The following is a 23,179-nucleotide window of genomic DNA, read 5'->3' on the forward strand; positions in this document are numbered from 1 at the left end:
TCGTGTGCCGTTCGGTCGTGTCGTCACGTGTGTGTGTGTGTGTGTGTGTGTGTGTGTGTGTGTGTGTGTGATCTCTGACCCCTGCTGAGTGCATCTATAGAATAATATGTGAATAAAAGGGATGCATCGTTACTCATGGATCTTCGTGTAATCTGTTTTATTTGTCCAGGAGTTATACTTGTTATACTAATCAATAACACGGCGTATGTGTGCACCATGTGACCAAAGCAAATGTTGAAGCACCAGCAAGCATACTGTAGGAGGCAAACTATTTATATTTAGGCCAACCTAGATTGACTTTTTTTAACTGGATCCAAATCAATAATTGAGAGTAAGATATTTTTTTGTTTGTTTTTAATAATGTCTTATTGATTTTTAGTTCCAAGGCAGAACAAAATGTACAATAAAGTAATCGGACCTATGCTCCATCAGCCCGTGGAAACAATATTGACAATCAGTTAATCATTTAAAATCATTTACCAGCCAATTTGTAAACGTTTTTCGAACAACACAGGTCATTTCAAGATGTAATATGGCCTAATAGAACTTAAGATGTGTTTGTTTTGTCTGCTAATGATACAGCTGTACACAGTGTATGTACAGTGTATGCTCTGCCCTGCAGTGCCCTCCATCACATGTACACTCTGTACATGTAACTTCACATATTCGCGTTGACCTCTGACCTCTGCGAGCAGCAACAGCATCCCCCCCCCCAGCAGCTGCACAGTCATATCTTACCACTGCAGCTACACTCTCTATTACATCCTCTGTCCTGGGATGTGGAAATTAGGGATGGGAATTTGAAAGCAAATGTATATTCGAATATTCAACCCCCAAAAAAACGATTAACCGAAATGTTATGTACATATCCTATAAAAAGAAAAAAAAATGTGGGATTTATTTTTTTTGAAAAATAAATAAATACATGTTCAAATAAGTATAGAAACCGAGTCGAATTTTTTCAAATGTATTGAACTGGTTTGAACAGTTGACAGCTATAGGCCTACAGCTTTCATGCTTAAAACATAACTTGGTTTTCTGATGGATTTGGACATAAACGCGAGTGAAGTATAACCGGACGAGAGAGAGAGAGAGAGAGAGAGAGAGAGACCTGCAGCTCTGCCCGCTGTGAGGGACCGGTGAGCGGAGCAAAACACACCTTTAGACCTAACACATTTAGCTATGGCACTGTGGTATACATTGAATTATTCCATTTGATAATATGTAATCAACTTAGACATCCCTCCCAAAAAAAAGATGTTAAAAAAAGATATATATTCATAACTCATATTCGAATACCTGAATAATTTAGAATATTCAATTAATCGTTCCCATCCCTAGTGGGAATATGTGATGAAGACGAGGTGAACATCTCAGTGTGTTTTCATTTCCTCCCAATTCTCTTCAGTTAAACAATCAGAAGCAAGAGAGCTGGAGAGACTTCATAAAATGTTATGTTATCTAAGACTAGCTGCTGTGTTCTGCATTATAGCTCAGCACGCAATCCCATAAATCATGCTGGGGATTACCAGGTGCCGTTGGGAGGGAGGACGGCTTCCTGTCTGCTGCTCCTCATCTGTTCGCCAGTCTCCTCTGGACTCACGACAGAGAAGGATGGATGTGGTGGTGCCGGCAGGATCCTGCGGGAGTGATGAACAGTCATTGTTATGTAATGTCCTCTCAGCGTGGATTGGTCAGGCTGTGGGGTTGTTGGTGGGCTCAGCACAGTAATCTCACAAGCATTATCTGCCTCTCAGAATCAGCGGTTGTTGTGTGCAGAACTCAGTCATCCATGCCTGCCTTTACCAAGCCAACCAATGGGCCAGGCCGCTCTGTCTCTATCCATCTTAGGCAAACGGGTTTATCCTCTCGCATGAAGTTAACATATTAAGGACCAATCTCTCCTCATTAGTTCACATATTTCCCTAAATCATCTGACTTTCTCCATCCAATTACTCCATTTTATCCAAAGACATGAGCGACTGCCGGCTATAGGATTACCATTGGTAATAATAAAATAAATAGTTATTCTATTATTAAAATATTTTAAAGCTGGATTTATAAAGGGACAAAGAATATATAAAGGTGGCGCACAACGCACTATACAAACCCCATCATTTGACCAAGTGAGTAAAGCATACATTCCTTTTATGTTGATTTCATCTGACAGCTCAAGTGAACTCTACTTTTCTTTAGAGTGAGTTATTTTATCATTGAATTGATTTTTTGCTCGATCTCATAACTTATTCCACCAGTTGTATTGGGCACAGTTTGATCGACACATACCTGAACTTTGTTTTTAAAATGTAGCAGACCCCTCAAGAAGTCAAATTGTGTGTGTGTGTGTGTGTGTGTGTGTGTGTGTGTGTGTGTGTGTGTGTGTGTGTGTGTGTGTGTGTGTGTGTGTGTGTGTGTGTGTGTGTGTGTGTGTGTGTGTGTGTGTGTGTGTGTGTGTGTGTGTGTGTGTCAGCGTGTGTGTGTATACCTGGCGGCTGCATGCGATGGCAGATTGTAAAGGTAAACCGCTGTAAACTGCGATGGTGCTTATTCTCTTACTCATGCGGAGGACACAGGAGCTGTCAGTGCTGTTGTTCCGCTGCTGGTGAAATAGTAATGAGTGTGTATAACGGTGTGGTTTACAGCTGAAGCTCTGACTGACTGACTGACTGTCGCTGATGGAGACTCAACAGGAGGCTCCGGTCACCGCTGGAAAGAAAAATATATTTAAATATGTTGTATACAAAAACTGAGTAAGGGACGTCAATACCTGATCATAGCCGTAATTTAGATCTGGCTTTCTATTGAGGGGCTTGGAATATATAAATGTGTAACAAAATTGTTTGGATTTAAAAAGTCTTCAACATTTTTCTTAGTCAAGTAGTGGATATAATAAGACCAACTTAGAACTCATAATGTAAAACATATACTGAATCATGATATATTTGACAGATATTTATGACATTGTGCTGGTTAGAGCTAAACATGGCAGATGGTGGGCACAGCAGAGATGTGTTGAGAGGCCATGAGTTGTTGTTTACTCATGATCATAAAAGAAGTGTTCTGTAATCCCAGCATGGAGATTTTGTATCTTTTGATTTGAGAAATCTGCCAAATCTGTAATTTCTCAACAGACAGCAAAGGCAGTTTCTTCCTGAGTAAGCCATAATTAAAGTGGAAAGTAAATACGCTCAGATTTCAGCTGCTGCACTGCGTGTCGCTCCCCAATGATATTTGAAACGTTTAATTAAACTTAGAAGACCCAATCTTTTGTAACAACACTGCACATTAAAACAGTAAACGGATGATTATCTCACACCACTGCCAACCGTTTGTCAAATAAACAAAGTTTGTGTAGTTTGAGACATAGACTGTACATAGAAAGGTTAGTTAATGAGGGGACATCCACTTTATTTAGGTCTCTTTTATATTATAGCATAATATGTGCTTTTTATTTATGCAAACCTTTTGTGGTGAAACATGTTGGGTTTTTGTCATAGCACAAAAAACACAAATGTTTGAGTTTTATTTGGCCTTGTCCCATAAAAGCTAAAGTGAAATTATGATAACTGCCTTGGCTTTAAAGCTATAAAAGTTTATATTTTCTTATGAAAAATACATATTTGAGGCAGTTGATGTTGTTTTAAGCTTGTTTTTGTAATGTAATGAGGCTTTGCTTGTTTCCACGTGAGCACGCTGGCTTGTGATCTGCTGACCTCCGGAGTTTCAGCTTTGGAGCAGAGCTAGATGTTCTTGCTAAGCAAACAGGTCAGGAATTTAAACTCCAGGCCTCATATTGCGCTCTCTCTTTGCCAATGTTTAACTAGAGCTGTATTTTTGGGAATTCCCATGCTGTGTCTTTTTACAGGGCTGTGTCTTCAGGCACATGGCAGGAATACTGATTTCTGCTTACAGCCACTCTTGTCCTCCTCGGGGCTAAAGAATGCTTGACATTGTGTTCATTTTGTACTTTGCACTTTGCACTTTGCAGTTTAACACATCTAACAATAGACTCCTCACTCCCTAATGTCAGAACCACGTTAGACACTCGGCCATCTGCACAGTGACTCACTTGGCTGTCATTTCACGCCATTTAACAGCCGTGTTTGGAAGTCTCAGCCTCGCCCCGGGACACCGGACCTCCTCCTCTGGCAGTGTCCCCTGCTGGGGTGTGGCCTGAGAATGGAGATTTAGCTGATCCAAATGTCCCAACCCCCCATCCAGCATGCATCATTACATTCCTACCCTTCCCTAAATCTTGATATCTTCCCCAGAGGTTTGGGCCGCTAACGGGCGGATGGGGGGGAGCATCTGTTCCCCGAGTCTTTCCTCCCTCTCAATTAGTCTCTCTTGATTTATGTCAGTCTCAATCTCTGCCATCTCCACTCACAAACACAGATATTTACACTAAAGACAGGCACAGCAGCCCTATATGTTCAGTAAATATCTTCATCTCTTCCTAAAATAGCTGGAAATGGTGATACCTTTGTTTACTTTCCATACTATGTGTGCATAAGACATGTTCAGCACACCAATCCTCTCTCTGTAAAAGACACTCATATGGACCGCTCTGTGTGTTTATGCAGGTCATAGAGCCTGACCTGAGATCAGATCACCCCCAGCTGGCCTGTGAGATGCTCAGAAACCTGACAGGTCAGTACACACCCACACAAATGGGCTAAGAAGCTGAATGAAGTGTTTTTTTTTTACTTCAGCAGGACATTGAGAGAGACATTAAATGACCTTTGGGGGGAGAGGGAGAGAAACGAAGGGTTCTTCTGACATTCTGGCTCTGCCCTTTAGATTTCTTCTAAGCTGTCCTTTCGGCCCTGAAGCTTGAACTTTCTCGTTCCTCCTGAGTATAGACGTCTGTCCGGTGGTTTGAATTGAGATTTGTGTGCTCCACATCGTGAGAAAGTTGGCAAAATCAGCCAAATGCAGCTGCTATTGGTATATAAGGTCATGTTCTACACACAGACATACCATCAAATAGGATTTTCTGACATCTAGTTTAGCGGTTGTGCTGAGCATTTAAACCCTGTATCGACATTGTGGGTTAATCATAATACCGTGATGACTACACTCACATATCCAGAGTTCATTGAGTACAGAAGCAGGTCTGAACTGTGTGTGTGAAGTGTGAAAAATGGATAGACCTGTTAGAATATAGTCTACTCATGTATGGGACGTTGAAGCAAGTGGCATGGAGGGAAGTGAGGAGTGATTCTGCACAAAGGGATTTTCTCTAGTGCAGAAACAGTCTGTCCTACTTACAGTGCAGAGACGCCACTGCAGCCTAACCTGCTGCTGCCAGCTGGTGCTGCTTTGAAATGCATCCCCCCCTCCTTCTCTTCTCCTCTTCATCTCTCTTTACTCCTCCTCTCGGAGTCTGAACAGAGAGCTCCACCCCCTCCTGCTCCCCCTCCCCCCTGCTCTTGGAGCCGCGTCCTCTCTGCGTCAGACAGCTCCATTCATGAAAAGTGTGACGTGAGCAGGTCTTCAGCGACCCGGTGACGCTGCCACCCACCCACTCACATCGCAGGTGCTGCGGGAGTTGGAGGAATGTCCGTCACTCTCCCTCTATCCCTGCTTTTCTTGCCGTTTTTCTCCGTCTTTACCATCGGTTCAGTTTTTTCTCCCCCCGATAGTCTCCCCCCCTTCCCATCCTCGCCTCAGAGCTTTGAGAGGACCATGGACCTGAGCTCTGTCTGCTGTGAGTAATCTGCTGATGCTGCGTCTTTGTCGTACATCTGCGTGGAAGCGGTGCGATGTGGAGGTACTTAAGTTCTTATATGTTGTTTTTCTTTCATGGCATTTATCTGATGTGTGTGTGTGTGTGTGTGTGTGTGTGCACATTCAATGTGTGTGTGTGTGTGTGTGTGTGTGCTGTTTGTATGTGAATCAGCTGCTGTGTCAGTGTTTGCTCAGTGCTGCAGGAGTGTGTCGAGCGGTCGTGCGTCGGTGCGTGCAGGAGCTATTTTAAGCCTCAGCGGTGATGCTGCTGCTGCTGCTGTTTTTTGATGCAGTACTTCTCTGAAGGACAGGACGAGATGTATGGAAAGGTATAGACTTGCTGAACCTCCACCTCCTGAGGGAGCAGCCATATGGTACTCTGAGGTATTATGACGCTGTGCTGACAGACTTTTTTCTGGGGCACACGTGTACTGCACACACCCACTGGCACCTCCGTATGAGCATTTAAACACATCAGATTTTCTAGATTGAGTTTCTTTTTCATCATCCTTGACTTTTGACCCCACTTTGCATCTTCATCCATCTCTTCATTGTACTCTGCAGTATGAAAGCTCTGTGTGTGCCCACCTCTGTCCTCTGTTACTAAGCATGTTTATGTAACTGCACAGGATGAGTAGCTGGCAGCCGGGCTTTAGAGGAGAGGAGGAGGAGGGGAGGAGGAGGGGAGAACTCCATCCATCCATTCTCCACACAGCGTTTAGAATAATGGCTGTATATTCACATCTATGAGGACTTTCTTTCTAGAGCATCTCGGGTTAAAAGATGAAATATTTAAACATTGATGAGGTGTATTACTGCGGAGCTAATAGAAGCACTAATGTGTATTGATTTCCTGGGGCTGAGTCTGTCTTTAGAGTACAGGACATGCAGCTCAACACACCCACTTCTCTTGTTCAGCTCCCATTTCAATCTTTAGCTCTACAGTTTTGTGTATTTTCATATTGCAGCCATTCAAATGGTGCCAGTCACAGCCAGCCTCCTGCCATATGTGTGTGTTTGTCTTGTTCTGTCACTTTTTGTGTGCGTCTGTTCCTTGTTGTTGGCGGGCCAGGCAGACCGTCCCTATTAAAGGAGCACAAGAGGGACTGTTGTGGCAGCAGCTGCTCTGGTGTGGAGTGTGTGTGGAGTGTGTGCTGCTGTCTCCTGGCCGTGCAGCGCAGACAGGCCCAGTTCACATGGAGCCGGCTCCTCTTGTGTCCTTTGTTGTCGCTCTGGGAGTCTTTCCCATTGGAGCGTGCTAGGTACAGTATCGTGCCGCGAGCAACCACAGCAGCAGAAAATCACTTTCTCCCTTTTTTATTGTTCGTCGCTCTTTCATTTTCAACTCTTTCTCTGTTTCCAGCCATGTAATTGTCCTCGCTATCTTGCTCATTCATAACCTTCCATGTCCTCTTCTGTGTGCTTTTCTTCCTCTACTTTTCTCTAAGCTATTCTCCCCCTCCACTGTCTCCTTGGCCTCACCGTCCCTTTCTGTCTGTTTGCATTCATCATCTCTTTCCGGGTGGATCTGGTTAGCACTCGTAAAAAGAGCTCCATAAAGCTTTTTCCTGTTAGAATAGCTTGGAACAAAGAGCATGCTTGACTGAAAAGGCCGATATTGAAGCCCTGTGAGTTTTTATAGAGCCGAGTTAGCTTGGTAGTTGCAGATTTTAGGAGGCTGTGTGTCCTGGATGCAGTGGCTGGGAGAATGAAGCCAGAGGGAGAGTGTGTGACGTGTCGATGGCGCACACTCTTTTCTTCAGTTATTTATTTTTCTCTGATTCTGGCTCGTACTGGCTGAGGCTATTTGAGGCACGAGTTGTGTTGTGTTTGGACTCACAGTCTTGTTAACCCTGAACTTAATGTGTTATTCTGCTAGAGCATTTTGTTTAGCTGGGTCTGTTAAACTCATTCACAAACACGCAGTCAGTCATTGATGTTTTGGATTTCAGAAGGAGAAGCCGAGGTGTAGCTGTTTTGGTTTTCATCCTCCTGTCAGTTAACTGTGAGTTTCAATCACCCACCTGACCCTCTTCCTCTCTCTGATAAATCCATTCTTCACAGCAAAAAAGGCAAATTCAAGGTGATGATTTCCCTCAGTTGGGCCTCAGCAGGCGTTGCCTTGACCTTGCTTTTATTTCCCATGCAACCCCAGGAAACTCCAAACAGGCAGGCAGGGATTATTGCTGTGTGGCTAGTTTCCCCCTCCAGCCACCACCAGGTACTTGAACCAGCTCAGGTGAGTCACCATAGGGAATCGGAAGATGAAGAAACAGGGATTATAGGGAAATATCGGCTGTGTGACGGCAGATTCCCGAACGCTGTGCCAGAATTTGTTTATTTTCCTCCACCGCAGCAGATTATTACTTTCACCCACCTACAGCCGGCTGTCCAATCCCCTCTGGCAGGACTCATGGCGAGGGAAAGCTGATTTAGACATCGGCCCACATCCGACTATCAAATCAGGGCCAGAGTCGTGTTTCCGATGATGTTCATATTGCTTCAAATGTTATAATTCTTTCTGCCTCGTATGACAAAGAAATCTATGAACAGCGTGCTTCCTGATTTCTGTTTCATAACATTTATTACTCACATGATGAACTCTAGCCATGAAAGTCCATAGTCTGCATTGACAAGAGAGACGAGTACAGATACCAGAGTTCAGCTGTTCAACTGTGACCCAGAATAACGGTCGCATGTGTCGCTCAGCACAAAGAGAGTCCACGGCTACTGATGGGAAGAGACTTTTGCATTCGTCCAGTTTTATTATACTTTAATACACTTATTGATCACTTGCGGTGCTCTCATCGGAGACGAATGCTGCTCTCTGCATCAATTTATTTCTCAGTTTGTTTTAAGCGAGGAGTTCTTGAGCAGGTATTTATCTTTCCTTCGACATAATCTGTGTTTTACTCTTGTTCAGTGTTGAAGTCATATGTCTGTGTATGTAATGTTATCTTATTCGTTGTTAAAGGGGTTGGTATGAGACAGAAAGGTGTATCCATCTTCTTTTGGGATGACAGCTATAACATGTACATTGTTGTTAAAGAAAAGTAAATACATTCTGATGCGCAAAATATTATTTGGGAAAGTTGACCCACTCTCAACTTTAGAAAACGGTGAACACACAGTATGTTCTTTAAAACCAACCCTATTCTTCTCCCCCTGTGTGACAGCCTGAGTGGATTCAAAAAGGTTTTTTTGGCCTCTCCAAACCTGAGTGTTGGATGAGACTGAGTGTGACTGGTAGCAGAAGGTCAGGATGGATGCTGTGTTGACATGGTAACGTGTGAATGATGAGGTGGGATAGCGGCTAAATTGGTTCTTTGTTGGTGGCGCAGCTGTCACCTTTAAGGGGAGGTTCCCCCTGTGGGGCCCAGCAGGGCTTCCCTTAATGAGGAGCGGGATGATAGAGACATAGAGGACTCTGCTGCTGCTGTGTGTGAGTGTGAGCATGAATGCAATGCGCCCCTCTGTGTGTGTTAAAGGTCTGTCTGTTGCTGCATTAATATAGTGTGGAAGGTCCAACTGCTTTTGTGAAGATACAGTCTGTAGAAACAAAATCGAAACAACCATTTTGGGATTTGCTGAGTGCCTCAAAAAAAAACACTCCACTCCCCAGAGGATTGCTGGGAGTAGTGGGATTATTGGATCCTGCCGGACACACCCCGGGCATGTGTGTGGGTGTGTGTGTGCGAGCACGTGTGGTCTCAGAACCTGATCCCACTGCATCGCCAGCTGCCATACACACACACACACAAACACAAACACACACTCATATAAAGTGTGGTGTAGTACAGAATATCAGTGAGTTCCTTCTCTGCCACAGCTATAAGTGTGTTCATACACTAAGGATGCTCTAGCTGTGATGCTGTTGACATTAGGTGGCCTTTAGAGAGGAAAGAAATGAAAGGAAGTGTTTAGAGGATACATAGAGGGGGAGGGCTGAATAGGGTCTGTGTTTGTACAAGCTTGTCTCTAGAGCCCTAGAGGGATTAAAGGATCAGCCCCTGATCATTTCTCTCTCTCTCTCTCTCTCTCTCTCTCTCTCTCTTCTCTCTATCCATTCTGCTGACCATCTGCATTGTTACATTCTCTGAAGCTATATCTAGCATACTCCATGCAAACATGTAGCAAACAGCGGTCATTGTGTCCTTTTGCCCAGTCACGGTCTCTTTCGGAAAGTCCTGTAAATAAATAAATGTGGAAATGAAATCCGGACGCCCAAACATTATTCATGGGATTCAATGCACATGGAGATCTTCCATTAGAGATTAATGGGAGAGAGCGAGAGGTCCGTTTCCTATTGTTGGCATCAGATATAGATGCACGTACTCCTGATTCAGCCTGTGAGGAAGGAGAGTACACATGGGTCAAACTTACAAGAGGCACAAAGGCATCAGGTTTTATGTCAGACTGTGCCCTGTAGTGAAAAGAAAATGGAGCAGTTTTAGCTGGGTTATAGGGGTTACAGTGCTTGAGGGTTTTTGTCCAGCCGACCACATCCACCCGGCGTGGCCCACGTCAGAAGCCCACCTCCGAGAATTGTCCGTGGGGTGGAATTACAGCGCGGGCCCCTACTCGCACAGCTCGATTGTCTTGGCTGTGGAAGGGACGGATTTATTGGATACCTGAGAGAGCATTCTCTCCTTCCCCTGCACTCTCAGCAACCTGCTTAGAGACGGCCCTGCATTATAGATGAGCTTCTGGCAGCCACTACACTCTCACAGCGCTCAGGTTACCCCCCCCCCCCCGATAGACACACACAGATACAGTACATGCATTCACACAAACATGTAAGCGGCATCTGCTCGGAGCAAAGGTCTAGGACACATCTCATGTAACTGAGAGCATCTCCTGTCAAGGATTTTGAATCCCCCTGCTCCTTCCCCATCTTTTCTGTTATTATCGTTTCCCAAAGGGAAAAATGTCAAATGCATTATTAAACACACACACATGTTGGACTGTGGATTGCAGGCTTGAGGTCAAAGCTTTGCAGCATTTCAGCATCAAAGTTATCTGTATCCATGGGGTCTACTTTTTGTACTTTGACCCATGCCCAAAGGAAGAACTGTGCGTTCATGCCAGTGTTCGCGGCAGAGGGCAACATAAACAAAGTGCGTTTCAAAAGGACTTCATGGCCGGCGTGTCCCCTTCAGGAAACCTCCACGTAACACAGAGCCAGCTCACAGCCTCTCGGTCTCCTACCTCCTGGACTTTGATCTGCTGTTCCGACTGTACACACTGTACAGCCTCTATCTATATCGCTCTCTCTGTTTCCTACTGTCCCTTCAAAGTTGATTGGATTTCTAAGGGCATGTCCTCCTGGAGATAAAGGGAGAGAAAGAACTGCACTCATGCTGGTATCTGAGTTGTGTTTCCTGTAACTCTTAAACGCTGCATGTCTGAAACTTTGTTTATTATGCTCCTGCCTCTCTTGCCAATACGTTTTTCTTTATCTCAATTAAGCGTTTCCTGATTAAATACATCTCAAATAAGTGAAACACATTTTAGCTATAAATCCTCATTATCAAGATTAAAGATTGTATCCAAAAAGTTCATCATTTATGACACCGGAGATGTTCATTCGCTTATGAAGACTGTGAGGTGTTATTGGGATTTGTGTGTTGCACCATATTATCCTTGTTTATCCTTGTTTATTCTTTAAGCTGTTAAATCCTCTACAACTGTACATATATATTTTCCATTTGCCACGTTTGAGAAATATGTGTTCTCAGGTTTTGATGACCACTGGGTTGAAACAATATGAATAGATGTACTTTTAGATTAATCAAATAAAAGATTTTTCAATATACTTCAAGCTATTCCTTTTAATATCTCTGTATTTGGCCATTGCAGACTAAGGTGCAAATAAAAAACAGCTCTAATTAATGGATTTTTATAACACTTTTCAATAGTGGGACAATTTCTTGTGATAATATGTTCATTTTTCAGGCATTTAATTAGCTAGAGTAACAAAACACAGACACACCTGTCTACCACTATCCATAGCCTACATACACTAATAGGCAGTGTAGAGGGTTTGGATGTTCCGCTCTGCAGCTGGCTAAGGGCCCGTGGTGGCTCCTGCCGGCCCTGCTGGTTACTAAGCAGTGAGAATGGGATGTGCGTGGCAGATGTTTTGCTCTCAGCTGTCCTAATACACATCAAGACTTAATCCCTGCTATACTGTTACTGCTGCACAGAGGTGTGTGTGTGTGTGTGTGTGTGTGTGTGTGTGTGTGTGTGTGTGTGTGTGTGTGTGTGTGTGTGTGTGTGTGTGTGTGTGTGGTTTAGCCCGACTGTTTCCCGGAAGTTTCCCAGAATTGCGTTATTTTTATCCGCTGTGCAATGTCTTTCATTCAAAAATCCTGTCTTGTGTGCCCTGATTTAAAGCCTTTCTTATATGTCTGATCTCCTCCATCCTGTAGTGTTTGCACTCCCAGTTAAAAATAATCATCATTAATGTAAGCTCTCTCAATCCCAGATCCATGAGAGGAAATGAGAGGATTTCATTTCTCCTGGTGGAAGTAATAGGTTCCCATGGCAACAGTTTGTGTTTATGTTGTGTGGGGGTGTCTACAATCATCCAAATGGATAATCTGTATTTCATTTCCTATGGACGTAATATTGTAGATAACCCCCCCCTCTTGTTCTTGTGTCCACTCTGCAGGTGATTTTCAGCATTCAGACAAACCAGTGTGTTAGGACGCACCCCGCTGACTGTCACTGGGTAGCCCATGCACGTGCACGACACCATGGGTAGCTCCCCCGAGGTGCTTTCGTGGACGCCCTGCCCCAGTCTCTTGGTGGGCAAACTGAAAGAGGAGCTCAAACTCACCGTGGTCGGGGACAACATGAAGAACTCAAACGCGCCCAACTCTCAACCTCAGCCTCCTCAGGCGCCTCCTCTCAACCTACCTCCTCAGATTATCACGGACCTCGCCCCGCCGACGCACCTGCCCGTCCCCCTGCAGACCCTGCAGACGCCCGTTCAGGACGAGGACTCATTGCTGGGGGGTGTAACTCCCCCGAACATAGCCTTGAGCGTGGACTCAACCCGGAGCGAGGGCGGACACTTTGACAACAGCGTGCTCCAGCTGCAGGAGCAGAGCCACGAGGAGGCCGGGTCTCCGAACGCTCCCTGTGAGCACGGCTGTGGGAGTGTGACGGAGGAGCAGATGTTAGACTGTCCAGCAGACTACAGTGAAGAGGGGGGGGAGACCCAACACCACCACCACCATCCTCACCCCGATGACATCAAGCTGCACTTCCACAGAGCGGGGCCCGGCTCGGGGGGGTTCTTGGAGGGGCTGTTCGGCTGTCTACGACCTGTCTGGAACATCATAGGAAAAACGTACTCGACAGAATACAAGCTACAACAGCAAGGTGAGTTCTGGGTTTACGTTTCTTCAGGAAACTTAATTCTCTGTGTTTAATTCAAATGTCCCTTTAAGCCTTCTGAAAAACAAACTCTAGTTCCCTCCTGTTTCTCCTGATGTAGTCTGAAACTGTAATTGAATAGCCGGCTCCAGCTTCACCATATTGCCGTTGTGGGCGAGGCGGGTCAGCTGTCAGTCTAAATCGAGGTCATGGTTAAGGTAGAGTCGCACAGAGTCGAGGTCAGACAGAACTGGGCTGGGTATCGTGGTTTCTTAGCTAATGTCCAAATGTGGCTGGAGATGTCAGCATCATAGCTTCTCCTCCGCTCTGCTTCCTAAACCCCATAGCAAGGATGGAAAAGTATATGATTCATCGTTTGACAGATATAGCAGTTATGCACAGGGCGTTGTATTTATTTGCTTGGTTTGGCCTGAAATATGACATTTAGTGTGAATCATGTTGGGTGTGTTTTTCTTTTTCTATAACTCTGATGTGTTCAAATGATTGGTCATTACAAACCCAAATTACATGTGTCCCTTATTTGAAAGTTTTTTAATTAGGTTCAACCTCAAGAAAAATGGGGATTTATTTTAAAGAACTTTAGGAGGTACGGCTCCGTTTAGCCAAGATGTTATTCACGCCCAACCCAAAATAAAATAGAAAAATGGTAATCTTTACTCTTGTTTTTATTTTTTATTATTAAATTAAACAAACAAGTATTTAATTAGTGAGCTTAAGTTGTACTTTTAAAGCCAGTCTAACTGTATCTGCCCATTTCCTTTGTGCTAACTGTGCTGCTAGCTGAAGCTTCATATTTACTGTTCCTTTTTTAGTTAACTCTCAGCAAGGAGACAATGAGCTTAGTTTCGAACGATTCCTCTAAAGAGCAAATAAGAGCATGGAAGAAAAAAAGGGACAGAAAGAAAAACAATTGACAATACCGTTCACACTGTTGCATAATATTTTATTTTGACAAAATGTCATCTTCTTGTTTCCAGACATGTGGGAGGTTCCATTCGAGGAGATCTCAGAGCTGAAGTGGCTGGGCAGCGGTGCTCAGGGCGCCGTCTTCTTGGGAAATTTCCGCTCTGAGGAGGTGGCCATCAAGAAAGTGCGTGAGCAGAAGGAGACGGACATCAAACCCCTGAGAAAACTCAAGCACCCAAATATCATCAGCTTCAAGTAGGAATAACAGCATGTTACCTGATGGTATTCAAATGGTCAAGGTTGAAACATGTTGTCATTATCAGGATCCATCGGTCTTTAAACCATTGTTCCTGTTGTTTGTCCATCTCAGGGGTGTGTGCACCCAGGCGCCTTGCTACTGCATCATCATGGAGTACTGTGCTCAGGGCCAGCTGTATGAGGTGCTGAGGGCCGGCAGGAAGGTGACCCCCAGGATGCTGGTGGACTGGGCCACGGGCATCGCCAGCGGCATGAACTACCTGCACCTGCACAAGATCATCCACAGGGATCTCAAGTCTCCCAAGTGAGTTTCCTCCTTTCCTGGTACTTTAGAATGAAAGTGTATTTCGTTTTAGGGATGCAAAATTAATAAGAATATTAATTATAACGATAATATAAAGCCACATTTCTCATTGGTTAGTGATCGGCCCCAGTACTACTCGGACTAGAGCCAGACATGTCCTAGTTTGGATGTTGTTCACAGTTTCAAAGGAAAACAACACATTGGCAAAATAAGTTTTAATGTTCTTTATTTTGTTTTGTTTTGTAAAAACTATAATATCAGTTAGGTTAGAGCTGGGATATTGAATCATCCATTTTTGCTGACTACATCCTATCCTTTCTTAATCTTAGGTAAACTATAGGTTATGAACTTCTGTACTTTAAATATGTGAAATTATCAATTATCTTATCACTATCAAACATGAAAAGCTTACATTTAGTATTTACATTTCAGCTCTCACCACTTTGTTTTCTAATACTATGCAAAATATTCTTATATTCTTTACATTGAGTGGGTCCCCCACTTATAATTGTGTTGAATAGTAATAGATATAATTTAAATTTCAATGCGTCGGTACGCATATGTTTTCTTGTTTTTTCCCTGTTATGTAAAAGCCCTGCTGTGGTACTTCAAGTTGATTAGCAACAACAATTCATCCATTCATCTGTTTGGAGTCTTGACGTTAACTAATGTTATTCTCAGAAATAATAAAACCCTCTCTCCTTCGACAAGAGTCGAAACAGTGTCCTGCTCCTCCTCCCCTGCACACTGTAGCCCTGTTCCTCTAATCGATATCATCATGCTGCTGCAGTGCCAAACACTGTATTAGTCAGCAGAATGATAGCAGGCTACTGACTGTGCTGGAAAGGTCAGTCTCATTTCGCTAATGGGCTGATTCAGATGTACAATTGTGCTTCTGTAGCCATCTTTTTGGCTTGGGGATTTAAATGCTACAAAAAGAATGTCAACCCCCTTTAAAAGCAGTGGAAATGTCACAGGATAAAGTCTGAAAGGTTTAACACAGGTTCATGTGACCTGGATTAATGTCGCTCTGACACTGCTTGGCTTCAATATGATGTTTTTATATGAACACTATAATTACTAGAGGAGGATAAAGATTATTACAGGACCACCGTAAACTTGTAGAAGCTTTGTCTTTCTTGGTTCTCTAGATTAAACCTTGCTGACAAGTTTTCTGTCTGTGTCTGTTTTTCAGTGTTTTGGTCACATACAACGACACTGTGAAAATCTCTGACTTTGGAACGTCCAAAGAGCTCAGTGACAAAAGTACAAAGATGTCATTTGCGGGTACGGTGGCCTGGATGGCCCCAGAAGTGATAAGAAATGAGCCTGTGTCGGAAAAAGTAGACATCTGGTAAGTACTAAAACTACACAGTGAAGAAATGTAAAGTCATTAATGTGGAGCTGTACTGACGCCTTACTCTCTTTGCTTTTCTGTTGAAGGTCATTTGGGGTCGTGTTGTGGGAACTTCTGACCGGAGAGATTCCCTACAAAGACGTGGACTCATCCGCCATCATTTGGGGTGTGGGCAGCAACAGTCTCCACCTTCCTGTCCCCTCCACCTGCCCGGATGGCTTCAAAATCCTCATGAAACAAACATGGTGCGTGTGGATAACACTGTGTATTCTGTTTTAAGGTTTGGTGCTACGTCTATACTTTAAGACAAATGCTAACGGCGCCTCCTTACCGTTCTCATATAATTACATATCGTCTCCCTGTTATTTGCTTATTTTAGGCAAAGCAAGCCCAGGAATAGGCCCTCATTTCGTCAGATCCTCCTACACCTCGACATTGCTGCTGCTGATATCCTGGGAGCTCCTCAGGAGACCTACTTCAAGTCTCAGGTCGGCCCTACTTTACTCAATAACCTCCACTTTGTATTTGTCACAGGACTTTATACAATTGCAAACACAACTTTCCTGTGCTTAAATAATAAAGTAGTACACAAGCCAGTAGATAAGATAGATAGTATTAATCTCTTTATTATATTCTCTCTATACTAATAACTATTATACTATCTTAGTGCTGAGTCTCATTGAATATGTGTGCAAGAGTGGATTTTCATTTTTCTTTGTATGTGTTCATCCATATTACAGTCAGAATGGAGGGAGGAAGTGAAGAAACATTTTGAGAAGATCAAAAGTGAAGGCACTTGCATCCACAGGCTGGACGAGGAGCTGATCCGACGCAGGAGGGATGAACTCAGGTGTGTAGGGAGGAGAGACACAAGGAGGCATGATTTACAGGTAGAGGAAGCAGCAGGCAACCCATAGCTTGTTGTGGTTTCAAAAGTATTTGAATGACATACTCCTTGTTAATGATGTAGCTTGGTAATGAGTTTGGAAGTAAACATTTGTATGCATTTCCTAAACTCTCTCAGGCACGCACTGGATATCCGGGAGCACTATGAGAGGAAGCTGGAGCGAGCCAACAACCTGTACATGGAGCTCAGCGCCATCATGCTGCAGCTGGAGGTCCGCGAGAAGGAACTCATGAAGTATGTCAATAAATCCTTCATCAGGGTATTCATCAGCTAGATGTGCTGCTGTCCTGCTCCCTTCCTCAGTATCAGACCTTACTATTATTTGCTCCTTATAAAAGGTTTTTCCAGCAATAAAATAATGGAGATCTTTACAATGGTCCGTCAGGAGGACAAATGTTTGTATATTTAGTTAGTGAGGAGAATAGAGAAAAAGTAACTATTTTCAGTCAGTTTGTAACACTAGAACAATAGGGTGTTTTATTAGATTAGATTTTAATCCTTTATTGTCACTACACACAGTTAGGGCTGCTCAATTAATCATATTTTAATCGCAATTACGATTATGGCTTGCAACGATTACGAAAACAACGTAATCGAAATAAAACGATTATTTTTTTATTATTCAGTTGAATTATGCTTAAAGTTCAGGGTAATCAACTGATAAAAACATACTGTTCACATTTTTTTCTTCAATAAATTGATGTTTTCAAAGTAAATGGATAATCGTTTTTAATATCAATTATTGACCCAAATAATCGAGATTATGATTTTTGCCATTATCGAGCAGCCCTACACAGAGTACAGCGAAAGATTCACATCACTATTAATAATAATAAGTATAACTTTATTGATACAGCACTTTTCAAAACAACGTCACAAAGTGCTTTACATGGATTAAAACAAACCGTTCAGTTGGCAACAAAGCATGAGAAATTCCCCAAACCCACCCAATAAAATATCCAGCATTTCATAGCAGCAGTCATACAAAAAAAGAAAGAAGGTAAAAGAAATAATACATGGATGTTAAGTCGAACAGAGTGGTATCATCATTAGTTATAAGCTTTAATAAAAAGGAGAGTTTTAAGAAGTGATTTAAAAGATGTCCCTGATTCAGACGTGTGTTTTACATGGTTTTCACATTTTGGCTGCACTTCTCAGGCAACTACTTATTTTTGCTTGGGAAATGAACCTCAGATTTGTTTGCCAATTCCGTGATACATTTTTTCCCCCGTGAGGATTTCTCCCTCTTCTGAAAAATTCCTGTATATTTTGTCCTGTGTTTTCCAAAAAAACAAAACAATCAAAGAAATAAATAAAATAGAAAGTAATTTTTTGCATTCAAACTGAAAGAGGGATCATCTGTATTGGTTTCAGATCAATTGTGGAGTAATGTTAGTGTTGGTTAAACTCTTGAAACTGTGTGTGAATGCTGCGCTCTGTTAAGTACCGTAATTTTCGGACTATAAGCCGCGCCTTTTTCCCTATTTTTCGACGCTGCGGCTTATATAACGGTGCGGCTAATCTATGGATTTGTACAGCTAACGGCCACCACCTTTAACTCTATGGGCTCTATGGCCGGTCCGCGGACCCCCACCTTTAAGCGGCGGGTTCCAGCAGGAAAAGCTGGAGGCCGGAAAAGAGTGAGACAGGTAGCGCGCAAAAGTAAAAGTGGAACCAAGAGTGGTATGACGCTGCTGCGGCTTATATTCAGGTGCGCCTTATAGTCCGAAAATTACGGTAACTCCAAACTAATTCTGCCGCACCTGCAGGAGAGAGTCGGCAGTGGAGAAGAAATATCCCGGAACCTATAAGCGCCAGCTGGTCCGACCCATCGTCAGGTCCAACGCTGTCGAGAAGCTCATCAAGAAGAAGAGCAGCATGTCCCACAAACCTGGGATGCCCAACACCAAACGGTATGAACTGTAGAGAATCGAGCAGCTCATTTGAAAAGTATGACGCCAAACATCGATTAGCATTGGCATTCTCAGGTTCATCCAGATGATGAGTTACAAATTGATCTGTTAAATAATTGACATTGGGCCATTGAAGTTTAAAAAGGAATTACAGGGGTATAATATTCAGTGTAAAAACTACATTTTTGTAAAGTGATAACAAACAACAACAATTTCCAAGCAAAATATTCTCTGGGGTTTTAAAGTCACTAATAAGAGAAATAAACTCTCCAATACGCCACTGTACAACTCGTATAAACTAATACAGACTTACTTAATTAGGTTCTAGTAAAGCCAGAAGTTGAAGTTTTACACATTGGACATAAAGTTATGAGGAAAATAAATAAATTCAGATACATTATGTAATGTTAAATAAATGCCATTCTTTCAGGCCGGACTTGCTTCGCTCTGAAGGCATCCCGGGCCTGGACCACCTCCCCTCCCCCTCGCCTCTCTCCGCCAGCCCCAAGATCTCCACCCCTCCCGGTAAAGCCCGCTACCGCAGCAAGCCTCGCCATCGCCGCGCCAACAGCAAGGGCAGCCACAGCGAGTTCCCAGGCCTGCTGAGGCCTCTCACCGCAGCGTTAGAAGAGTCCCAATCCCTCCAGGAGCAGCCGTTCCTCCATCACCACCACCACCACCTCCCAACCACAGAGGGGCCTCTTCTCCCCCTGAAGGGCCGCGAGGAGGCCGTTGTCAACTGTGCCAACAACCTTCGTTACTTCGGCCCCGCAGCCCCTCTCCGCAGCCCTCAGACGGACCACCTGCAGCGCCGCGTCTCCGGCTGCAGCCCCGACCTCATATCCACCGCTGTGGACGCAAACACACGACAGCGGACTTCATCCACCAGCACCAGCCTCGCTGCTGGTGCTGGTGCTGGGTCTCTGTGCCCCTGCTGCCAGGCCCATCCCTTCCCCGGCTGCCTACACTGTCAGGAGACCCCTCCTGCGGCCAGCCACCCGGAGCTGCCTCACTACTCCCTGCTCAACACCCAGAAAGGCTCCGTGTCCTCTTTAGGGGCCCAGAGCAAAGACCCCACCTCGGACGGAGAGGCCGCAAAGAAAGCTGAGCCGCAGGAACAGCAGGCATCCCAACGCACTCACATCCTGGCCAGCGCCCTGCCCCGGACCCTCAGACCCCTCAGGAAGGTGAGCAGAGCCGTGTGTGTGTGTGTGTGTGTGTGTGTGTGTGTGTGTGTGTGTGTGTGTGTGTGTGTGTGTGTGTGTGTGTGTGTGTGTGTGTGTGTGTGTGTGTGTGTGTGTGACAGCTGTCATTTCTTCCCTCACAGGGTGGGGATGAGTCGTCTGAAGAGGAGGAGGGAGAGGTTGATAGTGAAGTGGAGTTTCCACGGAGACAGAGGTAAAATCTAGTTGGTTGCTAAGTCTGCCACCTCGACCTTCACTGTGTTGTAAAGCTGTTACATGACATGCTGCAAAAAAAGGACAGGCCAATACAGCACCATAACCAATATAATCACTGTAGTTTGCTGTATACAATGAAACACGTATAAAGCAGTATATAAATGGAACAACTGGATTAAAATAATGTATGTTTTCTTCCTCCGCTGCCTCACAGGCCTCATCGCTGTATGAGCAGCTTCCAGTCCTACTCCACCTTCAGCTCAGAGAACCTGTCGGTGTCTGACGGGGAGGAGGGGAACACCAGCGACCACTCCCACAGCGGGCCCCTGGAGAGGCTGAGCACCAGCCAGGAGGAGCACCTGGACGAGCTGCTGTCCCACACCCCCGACATCCCCATCGACATCTCCACCCAATCAGACGGCCTCTCCGACAAGGAGTGCGCCGTCCGCAGGGTGAAGACCCAGATCTCCCTGGGGAAACTGTGCTCCGACGAACACAGCTACGAGGTCAGTACTGTGGTTAAAATCTGTCATTATAGCCATGCAGAGTTGGGAAGTAGCAGAGTTCCCGTTAGAATATCTTTTCGCCGTTCAACATGTCCGTTAAAGTTAAAATCTTCCGGACAAAATTAGAAAAGTGCCGGTCAAAGGTCTTCTTTGTTATTTATTGAGCTTTAAAACAAATTGATATAATTTAAATATTAAACAAACTAATTATAGTAGATTAACTACATTATTCAAAAGTGTACAGTCATTTATAATAAACGGAGCGCTCTCTCCCTCTCCTGACAGCCCGTCAGTATCATGCAGCTCGCGGATCAGTAATGAGTGACCCGACAGTGAAACTAAACATATTTATAACTAGTTTGTTAGTTTGAGAGGTAATTAAAATAGCTAGGCCTACGTGTGATATTCTAACCTGAAGTGTGTGTTTTGTTCCGCTCACCGCTGCAGGTTATGAAGGTAGATATGGTGCAAAATGCGAGAGCGTGTAAATCCTGATGTGAGCACTTGCAGAAAAAAAATCTGAGCTTGTGTGCATACACTTACACTTGTATAAAAATATCCACGTAACTGTGAACCAAATGTACACTTGTATAAAATATCCACGTAACTGTGAACCAAATTTGAAGTCACAGAAGAAAAAAAAAGTTTTTGTAGCTTGTAGAAAAAAAATGAACTTAGTGATGAAATGTTCACTTGCAGAAAAATACATTTTTTAAAAATATATTTTCCATTACAACTGCAACTTGGTTATTACAACCTCTCAAATCAGTCATTACAACTTGACGAATCTGCTCTGTGGCAGTATAAATCGACGAATCTGCGGTCTTGACTTTTGCTACACTTCTTGCGATAAATGTGTCGCAAAAGTAATTTTCACCTGTAGATCAGCTGTAGATTTGGGGGGAGGGAGGGGGGTTGGAGCGAAGGGGCGGAGCTATCAGAACGACGAGGCTTGACTGCGGGGCTAACGGTTGTGTCGCTACCAGGCCGCTGACATGGCGCGTCAATCAACGGTAAGTTTTGCCTATTACTTTCCCAGTATTACTTTGAATATTATTATTGTGATTGAGGATTAAATCCGCTTTGAAGACAACCGTTTTATATTGTGCAGTTTAGCGGCAAAATAACGTCAGTTAGCCAGCTAACGCTAGCTGTGTTGAGTTTATGCTAGCTAAACAAGTAGTGGTTGTAGTCTACAGCAGTAATTAATATATTATAGCCTATTGCTTTGGCACTAACGGTGGTGTTTTCAAAGCCTTTGTAAATTATCCATGCTATTTTCTATTTTGAACGAAGATTTCAGAATCTTAAAATTCCTTGACGTTTATATGCAATTATGCTAAATTCAACTCTGGAATCAAGCAAATATTAATATGTTTGCATGACATTAGTTATTTATATTTTGCCATCACTTAATTATACGTTTAATACATTTAAGTCAAGCTAAGGTACATGTGATGGTAGCTAGTTAATGCTCTTACCTGTGATGCCTCCTCCAAACAGCATAATAACCAGACTACCATTAAAACTAAGTATCAGTTCTAGATCCTTGACTTTAGACAAACAATTCAAAATGTATTTAAAGACCAATCTTTATTTGAATGTGCCTCTTAACCTGATATATTAGTTATACAGTAATAGTATTGACAATCTTAAAAAACTGAGCAACTCAACTGTCAACTTTATATTTCTTATTCTAAAGCATTTATTTTAATTTCCCCCCTCATATTCACTGTGGACGGATTGAGACAGCGTGTTGTCCAGAGAGCTGCAGAGACTTCAGGGAGAAACCTCCGTGTGATGGATGTCCTGTGTGTTTGTTTGGAGAGCACTGAGGGGCCCTTTCTCATTTCATCAAATCCCCCTCCTCGACTGCTCGGTCCTCCGGTTGTGACCCGGAAATGAATTTCAGCGCGCCATGTTGAAGGACATCTCATTTCTCTAAATGCACTTCGAGGACCGAGGATCGAGCGTCGAGGAGGCTCTCTGGAGGAGCTATTTAGAGAAATGAGATGTCCTTCAACATGGCGCGCTGAAATTCATTTCCNCAGTGAGCGGGTGGGGCCGCCTCTTATGCAGTGGATTAGCGCGCATTCAGGTAGGCCCACCCAGGGGGCCGGCTACGGGTATAAGTCTCAGTGAAAGAATGCGTGCATAGATAGGATTGAGGGGAGTACCCATAGAGTCCAGTAGAGGGCTCCAATGTGCTTATATAACATGGGTTACCACACGTAACCCTACGTTATAGGCTTATAAAGTGTGGAGAAAAACATAGTCAGCTGATCGAATGCACCTATTTCCACATCTACACTCCATCAGCTGATTATTTCTATTTGCCTCACTTTATGAGCTTCACAACACGCCTTGTACCACAGAGTTTGCAACATCACAAATACATGGGGCCAATCTTCAGTCAGATGTGAATGTATTGAAATGTGAACCAAAAGTTAATCAAAAATGTTTTAAATAAAAAGCACATATGGACAGAAGGTGT

The 23,179-nt window shown here is 43.8% G+C and overlaps 1 protein-coding gene and 1 long non-coding RNA gene across 5 annotated transcripts in view; one reads left to right on the top strand and one right to left on the bottom strand.

The window, feature by feature from the left end:
* Positions 1 to 23,179, top strand: part of map3k13 (mitogen-activated protein kinase kinase kinase 13) — a 30,786-nt gene that overhangs the window by 4,169 nt on the left and 3,438 nt on the right. The window contains exons 2-15 of one of the 4 annotated variants that reach the window (XM_010789366.1): positions 4,584 to 4,650; positions 5,646 to 5,773; positions 12,404 to 13,119; positions 14,112 to 14,295; positions 14,411 to 14,602; positions 15,798 to 15,956; positions 16,046 to 16,204; positions 16,339 to 16,447; positions 16,700 to 16,809; positions 16,984 to 17,100; positions 18,636 to 18,779; positions 19,210 to 19,966; positions 20,107 to 20,177; positions 20,394 to 20,685. In XM_010789366.1, the coding sequence (XP_010787668.1) occupies positions 12,471 to 13,119; positions 14,112 to 14,295; positions 14,411 to 14,602; positions 15,798 to 15,956; positions 16,046 to 16,204; positions 16,339 to 16,447; positions 16,700 to 16,809; positions 16,984 to 17,100; positions 18,636 to 18,779; positions 19,210 to 19,966; positions 20,107 to 20,177; positions 20,394 to 20,685 (2,943 nt within the window). In that variant the 5' untranslated portion in view covers positions 4,584 to 4,650; positions 5,646 to 5,773; positions 12,404 to 12,470. Of the gene's footprint in view, positions 1 to 4,583; positions 4,651 to 5,493; positions 5,774 to 12,403; positions 13,120 to 14,111; positions 14,296 to 14,410; positions 14,603 to 15,797; positions 15,957 to 16,045; positions 16,205 to 16,338; positions 16,448 to 16,699; positions 16,810 to 16,983; positions 17,101 to 18,635; positions 18,780 to 19,209; positions 19,967 to 20,106; positions 20,178 to 20,393; positions 20,686 to 23,179 lie in introns of those variants that run through there. The other 3 variants (XM_010789364.1, XM_010789365.1, XM_010789367.1) reach the window with 3 other exon arrangements.
* Positions 5,684 to 22,490, bottom strand: LOC104961136 (uncharacterized). The gene is made up of 5 exons (XR_800063.1): positions 22,419 to 22,490; positions 13,967 to 13,972; positions 13,904 to 13,907; positions 5,778 to 5,784; positions 5,684 to 5,694 (listed from the first exon to the last, which is right to left on the bottom strand). It is a non-coding gene; the product is annotated as an uncharacterized lncRNA (long non-coding RNA).

This window comes from Notothenia coriiceps, unplaced genomic scaffold (genome assembly GCF_000735185.1).
Source record: "Notothenia coriiceps isolate Sejong01 unplaced genomic scaffold, NC01 NC01_scaffold00032809, whole genome shotgun sequence".
Classification (NCBI taxonomy): domain Eukaryota; kingdom Metazoa; phylum Chordata; class Actinopteri; order Perciformes; family Nototheniidae; genus Notothenia; species Notothenia coriiceps.